The sequence below is a fragment of the Thamnophis sirtalis genome, unplaced genomic scaffold, assembly GCF_051295495.1.
Source record: "Thamnophis sirtalis isolate CommonGarterSnake01/CBP01778 unplaced genomic scaffold, rThaSir2_p1.2 scaffold_9, whole genome shotgun sequence".
NCBI lineage: Eukaryota > Metazoa > Chordata > Lepidosauria > Squamata > Natricidae > Thamnophis > Thamnophis sirtalis.
Genome location: NW_028261389.1, coordinates 20,382,283 through 20,394,863, shown reverse-complemented (window position 1 = coordinate 20,394,863; position 12,581 = coordinate 20,382,283). Strand labels below are relative to the sequence as shown.

Here is a 12,581-nt window from a genome sequence, read left to right as displayed (position 1 = left end):
TTTTGCATGACCAGGAGAAGATGTTCTCATTTTTTAGGGCAGGAATAGTGTGGGCCTGCAGTGAAAGATAAATCATGTCACAGTTCCATCAGAAGAGGCAGCCTTCAGCAAGTAATCCTGAAATCTTGTATTGCAGGGTGAAAGTCCGCAAGTGGGAAATAATGCCTTGCTGTATTGATAAACGGATGGATGGGGACCAGCAGAAGCATATGATTAATTTGATTAATATTAAGCTTGATTAGAATGACAGGTAGTCCTCGATTTACAAAGGTTCATGTAGTGCCTGTTCGAAGTTACAACTTCGAAAAATGTGAGTTATGACCGTTTTAACAGTTACAACCTTTGTGGCATCCCCATGATCATTTGATCAAAATTCAGATGATTGGCAACTGGTTCATATTTATGACCGTTGCTGTGTCCCAGGGTCATGTGATCCCATTTTGCGACCTTCTGGCAAATAAAGTCAATGGGGAAGCTAGATTCTCTTAACAACGGGTTACTAACTTATCAACTGCAATGTTTCACTTAACAACTGTGGCAAGAAAGGTCATAAAATGGGGTAAAACTCACTTAACACATGTTTTTTTTAACAATATACATTTTGGGCTCAATTGTGATAATAAGTCAAGGACTACCTGTATTGGTTAATGGCTTGCCATCTAGGTTGTTAAGTCTGTGGTTCAGTCTGTTGTCCAAACCATGAGATTGGGTTCATTCCATCACATTGTCAAGCCTACTGTAGAAACAATATGGTATCAGCACTATGACCACAGTCTTTTCTACTGTGGCGGAATGTAGTCTGGATTCCCAGGAGAGAGAGGCTCTGCTTTCCAGAAGGTAAAGAGGCAGTGGGACATTGAAATAGCAATAGCAATAGCAGTTAGACTTATCTACTGCTTCATAGGGCTTTCAGCCCTCTCTAAGCGGTTTACAGAGTCAGCATATTGCCCCCAACAATCTGGGTCCTCATTTTACCCACCTCGGAAGGTGAAAGGCTAAGTCAACCTTGAACCATTGAGATTTGAACAGCCGAACTGCAGAACTGTAGTCAGCTGAAGTAGCCTGCAGTGCTGCATTTAACCACTGCGCCACTTGGGCTCTTGACTCTTAAATGGTCAGGTTATGATGAAACAATAAAAAAACAAAACACCAATCCTGGTTTAAATGCTTCTTTATCACACCGGTACTAACTGAACACCAAATTCTTGCAAAAATAGAATAATGGTTGGAGCTGCTGCTCCGTGCTCCCCTCTACTTTATAAGCCAATCCCTTGAGCCCCACCCAGCATCCAGTGGCCAATCCCTCCCACATTTCCACTTTCCCTCCCCGTGAGCCTATCACCAGTGCCCTTTTGGAATGCATAAAGTCAAAGACTTCCCAAGCAACCCCCTCCCCACTGGTCTGTTCCTCCATCCATTAAAGATAACTATCATTTTGGCAGTTTAACACACTCCCAGGGAACGTCACTGATAATCGCCGCCTCTGTAAGCCTTGATTGCATGGAGTCATGCTTCCTGGCTTGCTGATAATAGCAACCGTCGCCTCAGCTGCTTGGGTGACCTCCAATGCTGAGCCGAACGGAGAGACAGACAAGGCTCCAGCAGTCCAGGGGCTCCAGCAGGGGCAATGAAGATTAGTCGGACAATGATATGAACCCAGAGTACCCATGTGGCAGCCTCGGACTTCGTGGACGACGAGGCCGACAGAAATTTGGATAACAGAAAGAGAGTTAAAATGGCTCCTCCCTAACTTTTTCCTAAGTATATCTATAGCTATGCACAATGTTGCTTTAGTTTGGCAAGACTTAAACCTTGTTATTAGCCTCCTGCTTATTTATTTGCATCTCACCCTGCATTATTTTTACAAATAAGTCAAGATGGCAATACATATTCAACACAACTCCCTCCTCTTTTCTCCACAAGAACCACCCTGTGAGGTGGGTTGAACTGAGACAAAGTGACTGGGCCAAAGACATCCAGCTGGCTTTCACCAGAGCCGAGGTGGCGCAGTGGTTAGGGTGCAGTACTGCAGGCCACTTCAGCTGACTGTTATCTGCAGTTCAGCGGTTCTAATCTCACCGGCTTAAGGTTGACTCAGCCTTCCATCCTTCCGAGGTGGGTGAAATGAAGACCCAGACTGTGGGGGCGATATGCTGACTCTGTAAACCGCTTAGAGAGGGCTGAAAGCCCTATGAAGCGGTATATAAGTCTAACTGTTATTGCTATTGCTATTTCATGGCTAATGCAGGACTTGAGCTCACAGTCTCCCACTTCCTTGCCTGGTGACTTAACCACTAGATCATACTGGCTATTAGCCGCCTGTTTGCTTTCCTTCAGAATTGGGTTTCTTGGTATTCCAGTGCAAATGTTCAGTTATAGAGTATATTTATTTTATTCAGTTTATATGGCTGTCCATCCCATGTGAGCGAGTCTAAGGTTCCCATTCTGGCAATTCTGCCTGTTTAAAGTTGGCTTGACTTTCATCGCTTTTCTCCCTCACAAACAGATCGGTGTCTGCTCCATGGTTTAGGCAGACAAGAGTAGAAAATGTTATGATTTTCTCAGCCAAAATGATCATAGTCTTTTTTTTTTCTGCCAGTTTCTGCTTCGGGTCGTTTCAGAGGCAAGGCTAATTGCCTCTAACCATCTTGCTGTGATAACAATTCTACTGAGGCATACTTTAAAAGATGCAACCCGAAGATGCTCACTTGTAATTATAAAGTGGATAATTGTGTGTCGTTTCTTTCTGAATTTCAGTAATTGCAAGTACCCAGGCTTAGCTACCTTTTATGCTGCTGCATGGCTACAAGGGATAGCAGTGGGACTAAATTTTAGAAAAAAATCACGGGGAGCTCATTCTCATAAGCACTTCGGCAGAGTTAATCACTCAAAGCATGCTTTCCCCTTTGTTTGGTTCCCCACCCCCCCGCAGACAGTACAACAGTAAAAATGGTACAGGTGAAGAGTTGGCAAATATTGTATAGTTTGTGAGGGACAGGAGCTACTTCAACAATCAGTTATTTCCCTTCCCACATCTAATTATTTCCATATTTTTCAGAGTATAAGACACTCCGAAGTATAAGACACACCTAGCTTTGGGGAGGAAAACAAGGGGGAAAAAATCTGCCTCTGCCTCCCAGCAATTTGCCTCTTTGCAATAAACAGCACAGACAATATACACTGTTTGTAATGTTACATTTCAGACTATACTTGTACAGATGCTGTTAAAATTGATGTCCTTTCTGGAAGTATAGCTATTCTCTGCTATTTAAAAGAAGATACAATAGCACTGGGCCTCTTCAGATCAAGCATTTATTTTAAAAAGCTTTTGTTAAGCTGTCTAGAACAACAATAAAGCAGTCTTTAAAAATAAGTCTTAATAATTTAAACATTTTATAGGCATTTATAGTTATTGACTTACCTCCTTGCAGCAAGCAGCAAACAGCCTGATTAGCACAAGAAAAAAAAATCTGCCTCTGCCTCCCAGCAATTTGCCTCCTGGAGCGAAGAGCAAGTTTCACTTTCAATTTCAGCCCAATCATCAGCTGTTTCAGGCTGCAGGGATTGCTATAGCCTATTGCAGCATCCGCAAGCCCCATTTTCCCCATTTGCTGCAAGGAGGTAAATTGCTGGGAGGTAGAGGCCAAAGGGTGGGGGACGGTGGGCGGGTGGGCCTACATTTAGTGTATAAGACGCACCCAAATTTTCATCCTCTTTTAAGGGGGGAAAAGGTGCATTTTATACTCAGAAAAATACAGTAGTTTTTGAATGGGTAGGGATTATTTTATTTAACAGGTTGGATTAAACCCTCATCCATCAGTGCCATAGAGGGAGCGTCCGATTTACAATCATTTCTTTAGTGACTGTTCAAAGTTACAACAGCACTGAAAAAAAATGACTTAAGACCATTCCCTCCCCCCACACACACACATTCTTACAATCATTGCAAGCATCCCCAATGCTCAAACTTTGAACACTTGGTAACAAACTTGGGACATTTATGACCATTGCAGTGTCCCGGGATCACGCGATCACTTTTTGCAATCTTCTGATGAGCAAATTCAACGGGGAAGCCAGATTCACTTAACAACCTTGCTACTAATTTAACAGTTGCAATGATTCACTTAACAACGGTGACAAGAAAGATAGTAAAATGGGGCGAACGTCACTTGGCTGTCTCACTTAGCCACAGACATTCTGGGCTCAATTGTGGTCATAAGTCAAGGACTACCTATACGCAAGAAATGCTTGATACGAGGTTGAATTATCAAGACTGAATCTGTATGGCAGCAGTAGATGTTCATCGTCTGTGTTCTTGAATTGTTTTAGCGAGGTTGTCAGGGATTAAGGCTCATACTTCCTGCCACCAAGACATGAGCTTTGCCACTAAACTATAGATTTTCTTCTTCACTGTGTCCCTGATCTAATCTACCCCCTTGCTTACTGCTAAAATGCCAGATTGTATTAACCTTTGGCCCAAGCTACAAAATCAATTATTTTCTTATTTTCTCGCTTTATCTTGAGCAGGCTTAAGAGAGAGTCTGACTTTTGTACTCAATGGTGGGATTTAAGGACCTTAGAATGGGGAAGACAGAACTGGTGGCAACTAGATTTTTTAAATTTCATCCTCAAACCTGCTGAAATGGGGGAGACAAATGTTGCAGGGCAGCTTTGGAAGGGGACGTTATAAAGTTATAACAATACCCCATCTCATTCCATCTATTTATTATTCGCCTTCTATTATTCTGTCCAGAGGTGGGTTGCTACCGGTTCGCACCAGTTCGAGTGAACCAGTAGTGGAAATTAGGACTGGGTTGCCGAACCGCTAGGGACATCAGGCTGGCCATGCTCCCGAACCGGTTCTGCAGTTGCCGCTGCCGGCTTGATTTTTAATCATTTTTTTCATGTTCTGCACATGCGCTGGCAGCAACCCATTCCTGGTTATGTCTACATTACCTCTTGTTAATGTAAAGTACATGGGGTTTAATTTTGAGCTAACTTTGTAATAATGATATTGCTCAAACTGCTTAAGAATAAGATCTTTACATTTGCTATTTTTAGAGGTATATCTAACAACACTTTGTGTGTGTGCGCGCGTGCGCATGCTTGAATACACTAAGAACAAAATAGCCAGCAGTATGTTATACTACTTCTGATCTTGTTTTGCAAGTTTTAGTGTTAGTTCAGGATGCAGAGTAGGCCAAGGTTTTGCTGATACTGGAAGCAAGATATGTTTGTTAGGATAAAATGAGCAATGTTGAAAAGTGTCTCTCTAGGATCTCAATGTTCTGAGTTAAGAGCTTTAAGGTGGCAGCTTTTGTGATTTGTGTCCTACATTTTTACAGCTTGCCATCCGGTCCCATTTCACCTTGCAGATACCTCTGTTAAAATTCCAACAAGGCCACTAAAGTCTTAAAAAAAACAAACCTAAACATACCGAAGAATAAAACTCCTTGTTATTTCTTTACTTATAGGTCTCCTGTTTCTTCAGAAGATCAAGGTAAGATTCCATTTCATAAATTCTTCTGCTGAACTTAAAATTGATTTTGACGAGAAGGGAGAAGTAAAGTTTTACCTGAAAAGGAATTTGAAGTACAGAAATAAGCAAAATTTGATATAGACATAGAGATAGCTCCTCTGTCATTTCATTAAATATATACGGTATAGTCTATCCAGTTTTGCAGAAAAGTCATGAGTGTTCTATCATAAATCTAATTCAATAAACTTACTTTTTGCTTCAGTAACATTGTTTGGAATATAACGTCTGTTATTCATGACTATTAACCCATGGTCTGTAGAGAAAAACGAGATGATAATAATGATTGCGAGCACTTACATAGCTTTTTACAAGGTTTATCCCCACTGTCAGTCATCTCTACAATGCTTCACATGTTAGCCGTTGTATGAACAGGGTAGTTAGAAGATCAGAATATTGGGACTCACCTAAAGCTACCGTATCTTAACAGTTCCTGGAATTGCAAGATGCAAGGCCTTTCAAATGGGATTTTACAATGTTAAGAGAGCACACACTGTTCCCTTCCATCTTTCCACTGCTGAGTGATACATTTATTTCATTAGATAGTAGCCAAAACCTTGCCTTCCATGCTTCAGAGGAAACATTACATTGAATAGTTTGTCTCAGATACACATATCAAGCAGCTTGTCTATGGACATTGATTTATTGGTTGGCATTACAAGATGGTATGAGTTCTGTTAAGATACAGCCTATTGTGCCTTAAAATGGCTTCTACTGCACTGCTGTAAAATGGCTTCTACTGTACAGCGCAATGGAGTTGCCATGGTAATGGCTTCACAGTACCCCACAAGGGGGCTTCCTCTGGTAAGGGGGAAAATCCAAAATTAGAAATTAGATTAAAAACCAATAACGCCGGGTTATTGTCTAGTTTGATCTATTAATTGAGTGTCTGATGACAGATAAAGAGCTTCCTTGGGCAGCTTCTTGATTTTAGTCCTCAATAACTGTCCCCATGATCTATTTTTCTCTTCTACTTTCACTATTTTCTTCCTCTGCACAAACTGCTCTCATGTTCCATTTAACCACCTGTGCCACTGTGACAAGAGACCTACGCTACAGCTTGATCAATACCCTGAACCACTCCAGAACTATAAAAGCAATTTATGAGCTTACTTTGAAAGGAAGAATAAAGCCATAGCCACGTATCATACCAATGAAACCGAAAACTTCTGCCTAATGACAATGAAATGGCTGGTCGAGGAAACTCACTACAGTACCATAGAGAAGGAAAGGCAAGAGTGAGAGCTTGAGAGTTCTCTTTCTGAAGTCAGAATATTTAGTACCAATGCTTTAAAAACTTTAGTTTCCAGGAGAGTAATTTACTGTATTTTTTGGAGTGTAAGACTCATCTTTTTCCTTAAAAAAGAGGGTGAAAATCTGGATGTGTCTTATACACTGAATACAGCCTTTTTGACCTCCCAAAACCCCGCCCCTTTGCAAAAAATGCCCATGCATAGCTTTTAGGAGGCTTCCAGAGTGCTCCTGGGGGCTGGGGAGGGCAGAAATGAGTAAAAAGCGGGCTATTGAAACTTGACAGCTTTAAGACCTGTGGACTTCAACCCCCTGAATTCCTCCTCTCGCTCTTCATCTTGATGATATGCAGATGGATGGGGGGATGGAGCTCGAACCAGTTCTAAATGGCACTGTAGATTTGTGGAACCTCTTCTATAGAAGAGGTTAGAACTGGCAGGAAGCCACCCCTGTTCTGGTTGGCCCCTTCAACCTGTTTTTTATTCTCCCCAGGCTCCGGAGGCTTTCCTGAAGCCTGGGGAGGGCGAAAAACAGCCTCCCCAAGCCCCTCAGAGCTCTCCAGAGGGGGGAGGCTGTTTTCACCCTCCCCAGGCTTCAGGAAAGCCTCTGGAGCCTGGGGAAGGTGACCCCCACCATGCAGGGGGGGGTCACTCACGCATGCGCATGTGGATGGGCACATGCGGGCACGATAGCGTGTGCGCACCCCGCTTGGTCACACCTTTAGAAAAAGGTTAGCCTTCACTGGTCTAGACACTGAGTTTTGGAGGTGATTCACCTTACTTCCTATTCATATTTTCATACTCATAACTTCCTGCACTTAGAAATTATACTGTGTACCATGAACAAATCAGATGGCAGATTATAACTCCATGCCTTAAACTGTTTCACTTAAAACTGAATTATGCTCCATTACTGTAGGTGTTTAAGCAGTTTGAGTTGTCAATCTTTTTTACTCAAACACTCTCAAGAAGTCCTCCAAATCAGAAAGTGACAATATAATAAGTACATATCTAAAAGAGCAGATTATAAATGATACAACTAATACCTTTAAAAAAATGACAGTAATTAGAAGCCAACTTCAATCCAGCATATTCAATAAATCATGTACTACATAAAACAAAGAATGTTATTCAATAAAACCAAATTTGATTAAATAACTCCTTCACACCGCTTAAACACATACAGTAATGGAGCATAATTCAGTTTTAAGTGGAACAGTTTAAGGCATGGAGTTATACTCTGCCATCTGATTTGTTGGTAGTGAGTAGTATGTAGTTGGTAGTTAGTCTCTAGTCTCGTATGATTTATTTACACTTTATTGAGAGAGATTTATAGAGATTTATTGTCTCTTTATAGTTTTTACCTGACAATGTTAATCCTATTGTCCTCTTTTAAAGTAATTATCTCAAGAAGCACTATCTCTGCATGTTTTTTTTATCTTAACATTCGATGAACATTTGTAAAAAAAAATTAGTGGAATTGGTTCCTGTGATTAGTAAGATAAATAGTTTCAACCATTTACTGTTATAATATTATGGCTTATACCACATTCTTTAGTGTTCCCCTTTTCTGAAGTCTGTAGCCAGCAAATGTCACTTTCTTATATCAAGCCATGGCAGTAACTTGCTTAGCACTGTATAATCTGCAATGCAGGTCTTTCTTTCTGCAGTTAATTCAAATCAACACTTAGTCCTTCCTAGGATGGACTTTGCTTTGCAATCAGAAGGTATAGGTGACTTGTACTCAGGTTGTAGCTTCCCCTTGTCAAAGCCAGTGACAAAAGGGGGAAGATAAATTTCCTGCATTGATTGCAATTCCTGTGGGGTCTTTGTTGACAAAATAACAACAACAGGGAAACACTCCAAGTGATTTGCAACTGCTTGTGTTATTCTGAGCATTGAGTGAGGGGTTGAATAGCCTGAGCTAATCTCAACAGGAAAGACTACAATATATTGCCTCAGGCTCTGTAGTTTGGGGAGGAATGGGTCAAGGTCATAAATATCACTACAAATACTTTAAAAAAATGGCTGCTCTCCCTGAAATATGAGCCCCAGTTACTTTCTCATTTTATGCTTTGGTTGAGAATTCTAAGGGAATGTTAATATATTGTATGGTATGCATAGAATCCATTTTGGGTGAATGAGTACAAAAAAAAGGGAAAAAGGGGAGTGGCCAGAGACCTGAAAACCAACCAAATTTCTTTTTTAAAATAGTGATTTTTTTTTAAAGATTGCATTTTGAAACAATAAAACTAATGCATACTAAAGAAAACAAAAAAGAAGGTAAATCAAGAAAAATAGAAAATAGAATGTCAGGGTAATGATGATTTAATAATTGACCAGCTGCTGTAATGCTGTAATGCTGTAATACTGAAATGATGAGAATAAGTCAGCAGGGTTATTTAACTGTTATCGTTTTAAGAGGTTGTATATATAAGAGAGGCCTTGTGAGGACATCCCTCTCTCCATGTGTACTTCCATGCTGTAGTTGATGATTGATTGACCAACTTTGCCTAGTGTGTGTGTGTGTGTGTGTGTGTGTGTGTGTGTGTGTGTGTGTGTATTCCTTGTAGATAAACCACTGTTTGAAAGACAAACCTCTGTTTATTGTATTTTGCTCCTGGGTTATCTCAAAATAGTCACACTGTGTGCACTCTGACAAATATAAAGGAAAGATAAAATAAAATACAGTAAAGAAAAAGAAATATATACAGTAAAAATTGACTTCACCCTTCTCAACGTATAAATGTTTTAAAATAACCGTGATGGTTTCTTCCCATATTTCATTTCTTATCTATAAACAAATCCATAAAATCCTGTCATTTTAGTCCTGAGGCCAACCTAAGTCCATTAAGGGATACCAGAGATAGCAACACATCTAATTTAACCTTGATCACATAGGGCAGGTTTATAGCCCCTTCTTTTATGTCTAACAAACTTTATCTTTATTTCTTCCAAATAATGCCTTACAATTTGATTTTTTTTAATTTTTTGTTTGCCCTTTTCATAAAATTCATCAAAGCTTTAACAAGCTTCTTTTGTAAATCCATTCTATCCATCCATTCAAAATTTTCCAGCTGGCTCTCTTGGTTTGCTATTTGTATATTCCTTTAAATTATTAAGACATTGGGCAGTTTCTTTTTTATGTCCAGTTATTCTATGCCAGTCTTATAGCCTGTCATTTTAAAATACATTTCAATTAAATCATTTCAAGTAATATTGTTCTTTTTCCATGGCATCTTTTAAACACACTGTATATATAGAGGCAGACCCTCTTAAACTTACTTGTCGGACCCATTGTTTAAAAATATCCTTCAATATGTCCAATGTTAAAGTATTTTGCTTCACTCTGCATTTGTAAGTTTGAGTGTTCCTCTCTTTTAATTTCTCTTTTAACTTTGTAATCTTTAGTTCCTTCTAGTTCCCTTTGATTTTCAAACTTTTTTTAAAAGAAACCAAAATAAAAATATTTCCTCACAGGAAATATAATTGTTAGGTCAAGCCCAACAATGATGTAAGCAAAGAATGTGCTGGAGGGAAATTTAATATTTCACTCTAGCAAGTCCGGAATGAATGTTAAACAGTACAGAATCTCGCTAATATTTCTCCACCCACCCACATACCTACCCATCCATGGAACCGGAAGACAGTCATCATCATCTTCTTCTTTTAATGATCCCATAATCCCTTCCAGGGTGGAGTCTGAGCAACTAAATGGAGCTAGCAGAGTGTTTAATGGCCAGATGCCCTTCCTGTCACCATTGCAGAGTTTTGTTCAGCAGATATATTCTCATTGTGCTCACAGCTTCTTGAACTAGTAGACAGTGAATGTATTTAATTCATACATTTTAGAAGGTAGTTCAGAAACAACAGGTATTGTTGGGATAGATGAATTTGTAATTTAGTCATTGGATATTATGTCATCAATAACTTTTATTTGTGCGGTTGCAGGAATTGTTGCTGGATCTGCTCTAGGAGATGATCTCAAAATAAGACAAAAGGACTTAGAGCAGGGGTGTCACACTCAAGGTCTACAGGCTGGATCTGGCCCAAGGGGATGGGATGATTAAATCTGACCCATGGGGCTGCTCTGAAAACAGGGAACGATCGGCCCACGGTGCCTCTGCCAGCAAAAATGGAGCTCTGGAGAGCTGCTTGCATCCCTCAGGCCCTGTTTTCAGCTGTAACAGCTTCCTGCAGCCCTCTGCCAACAAAACAGGCTCCATTTTCGCTGGCAGGGGCCTTCAGGAGGCCATTGTGGCTGAAAATGAGACCTAGGGGGCCATGCATGGCCCCCCTGGCTCCCTTTTTGCTGGCAGAGAGCTAGAAAAACAAACTAAAAACAAATCAAAAGGAGAAATATTTCCCCTTTTGCATTTGAGCATCCAAGAAGGGACAGGGAAGGAGAAGGGGAAAGAGAAAGGACAAAGAAAATGATGGGAAGATGGGAAGAGAGCAAGGATGGAAAAAGAAGGAAAGAGGGGAAGAAAGAAGAAAGGAGAATGAAGAAAGAGGGAGGGAAGGAAGGATGGATGGAAGGAAGGAAGGAAGGAGAGATTATAATGAGAGGAAGGGAGGGTCTGAAGGAAATCCTGCCTTAGCACTTGGCCACCCCAGGTACCCCCAGCATGAGTGATGTAAGATGGCCACGCCTACCCTGGCGATCCCCCCACCTGAGGTCAAACACAAACCTGATTAGGCCCTCAATAAAATTGAGTTTGACACCCCTGGCTTAGAGATCGCATCCCTTGCAAAATCTCAGGAAAGTATGAAATAAATAGTAAAAGCTACTTTTCTATCTCAGTTTTGAATGCTGCTTATAGATGGCTTCATTAACTGCCTCATCTACTGAACCTCTGGAAATTCAAAATGTACCTGCTGATTTCATAAAACTGGAATTTGGTTTATTTTAAGTTGCTGAATAAACACAACATGTCAGGGTTGACAAATTACGCTAAGATACGGCCAAGAAAGTACTATAGGGCTTATATGTGTGAATCTAACTGGTTAAATGTAGAGTGCCTTCAAAATTAAACTACATTTAATTTGGGGACTCATATTTATGCTTAGTGCTCAGTCACTTTGTGCTAGAGGTTTGTTCTTAAAAAGCTCTCTATATGCTTCTCATCCTCAATAACACATCTTAATTTCCACATAGATTGCATAGGTTCTTTATATAACATTCATTCAAGGTAAAATAAATGCCAAAATTGGTGGAGTGAATGAGAAGAAATTTCACTGACTTATTGCCTTAAAGCTGAAATATCCTCATAATAAAATATCTAAAAGTCTATTACCTTGTGAGTTGCTGCAAGAACCAGCTTGGTTTTTAAGCTGCTTTAAATTTCAAGGCAAACTCAGCGGTGGGATTCAAATAATTTAACAACCGGTTCTCTGCCCTAATGACCAGCTGGGTAGGCGGGGCTCGGTGGTCATGTGACTGTGTGAGCATGGCCAACTCAACGTCACTTCCGTCAATGGGCGCTTCGCCTTAGCTGTTACAATGTAATAAGGGTTAACCGGAGAGAAAGTTTCTGTAAGTAGGGCAATAAAGGTTAGGCTAGAAACAACAGCAGAATGTTTCCTTCCTGCCTTACAGGATTAGCCCTGTAAAGTGGAAAAAAACAAAAGGAGATTTCTTCCAACAACCGGTTCTCCGAACTGCTTAGAAAGTTAACAACCGGTTCTTCCGGATAGGTGCGAACTGGCTGAATCCCAACACTGGGCGAACTCCTTTGATCTGCAGTTTCTGGAACAATATACATTTTGGAATATTTTTATAGCTTATATTTCAG

General features: G+C 40.4%; 1 protein-coding gene across 1 annotated transcript in view; it reads left to right on the top strand.

The window, feature by feature from the left end:
• DGKI (diacylglycerol kinase iota) overlaps nucleotides 1–12,581 on the top strand; it is a 316,253-nt gene that overhangs the window by 263,828 nt on the left and 39,844 nt on the right. Inside the window, 1 exon segment of the mRNA XM_087722998.1 lies at nucleotides 5,475–5,500. Within this exon segment, the coding sequence (XP_087579124.1) occupies nucleotides 5,475–5,500 (26 nt within the window).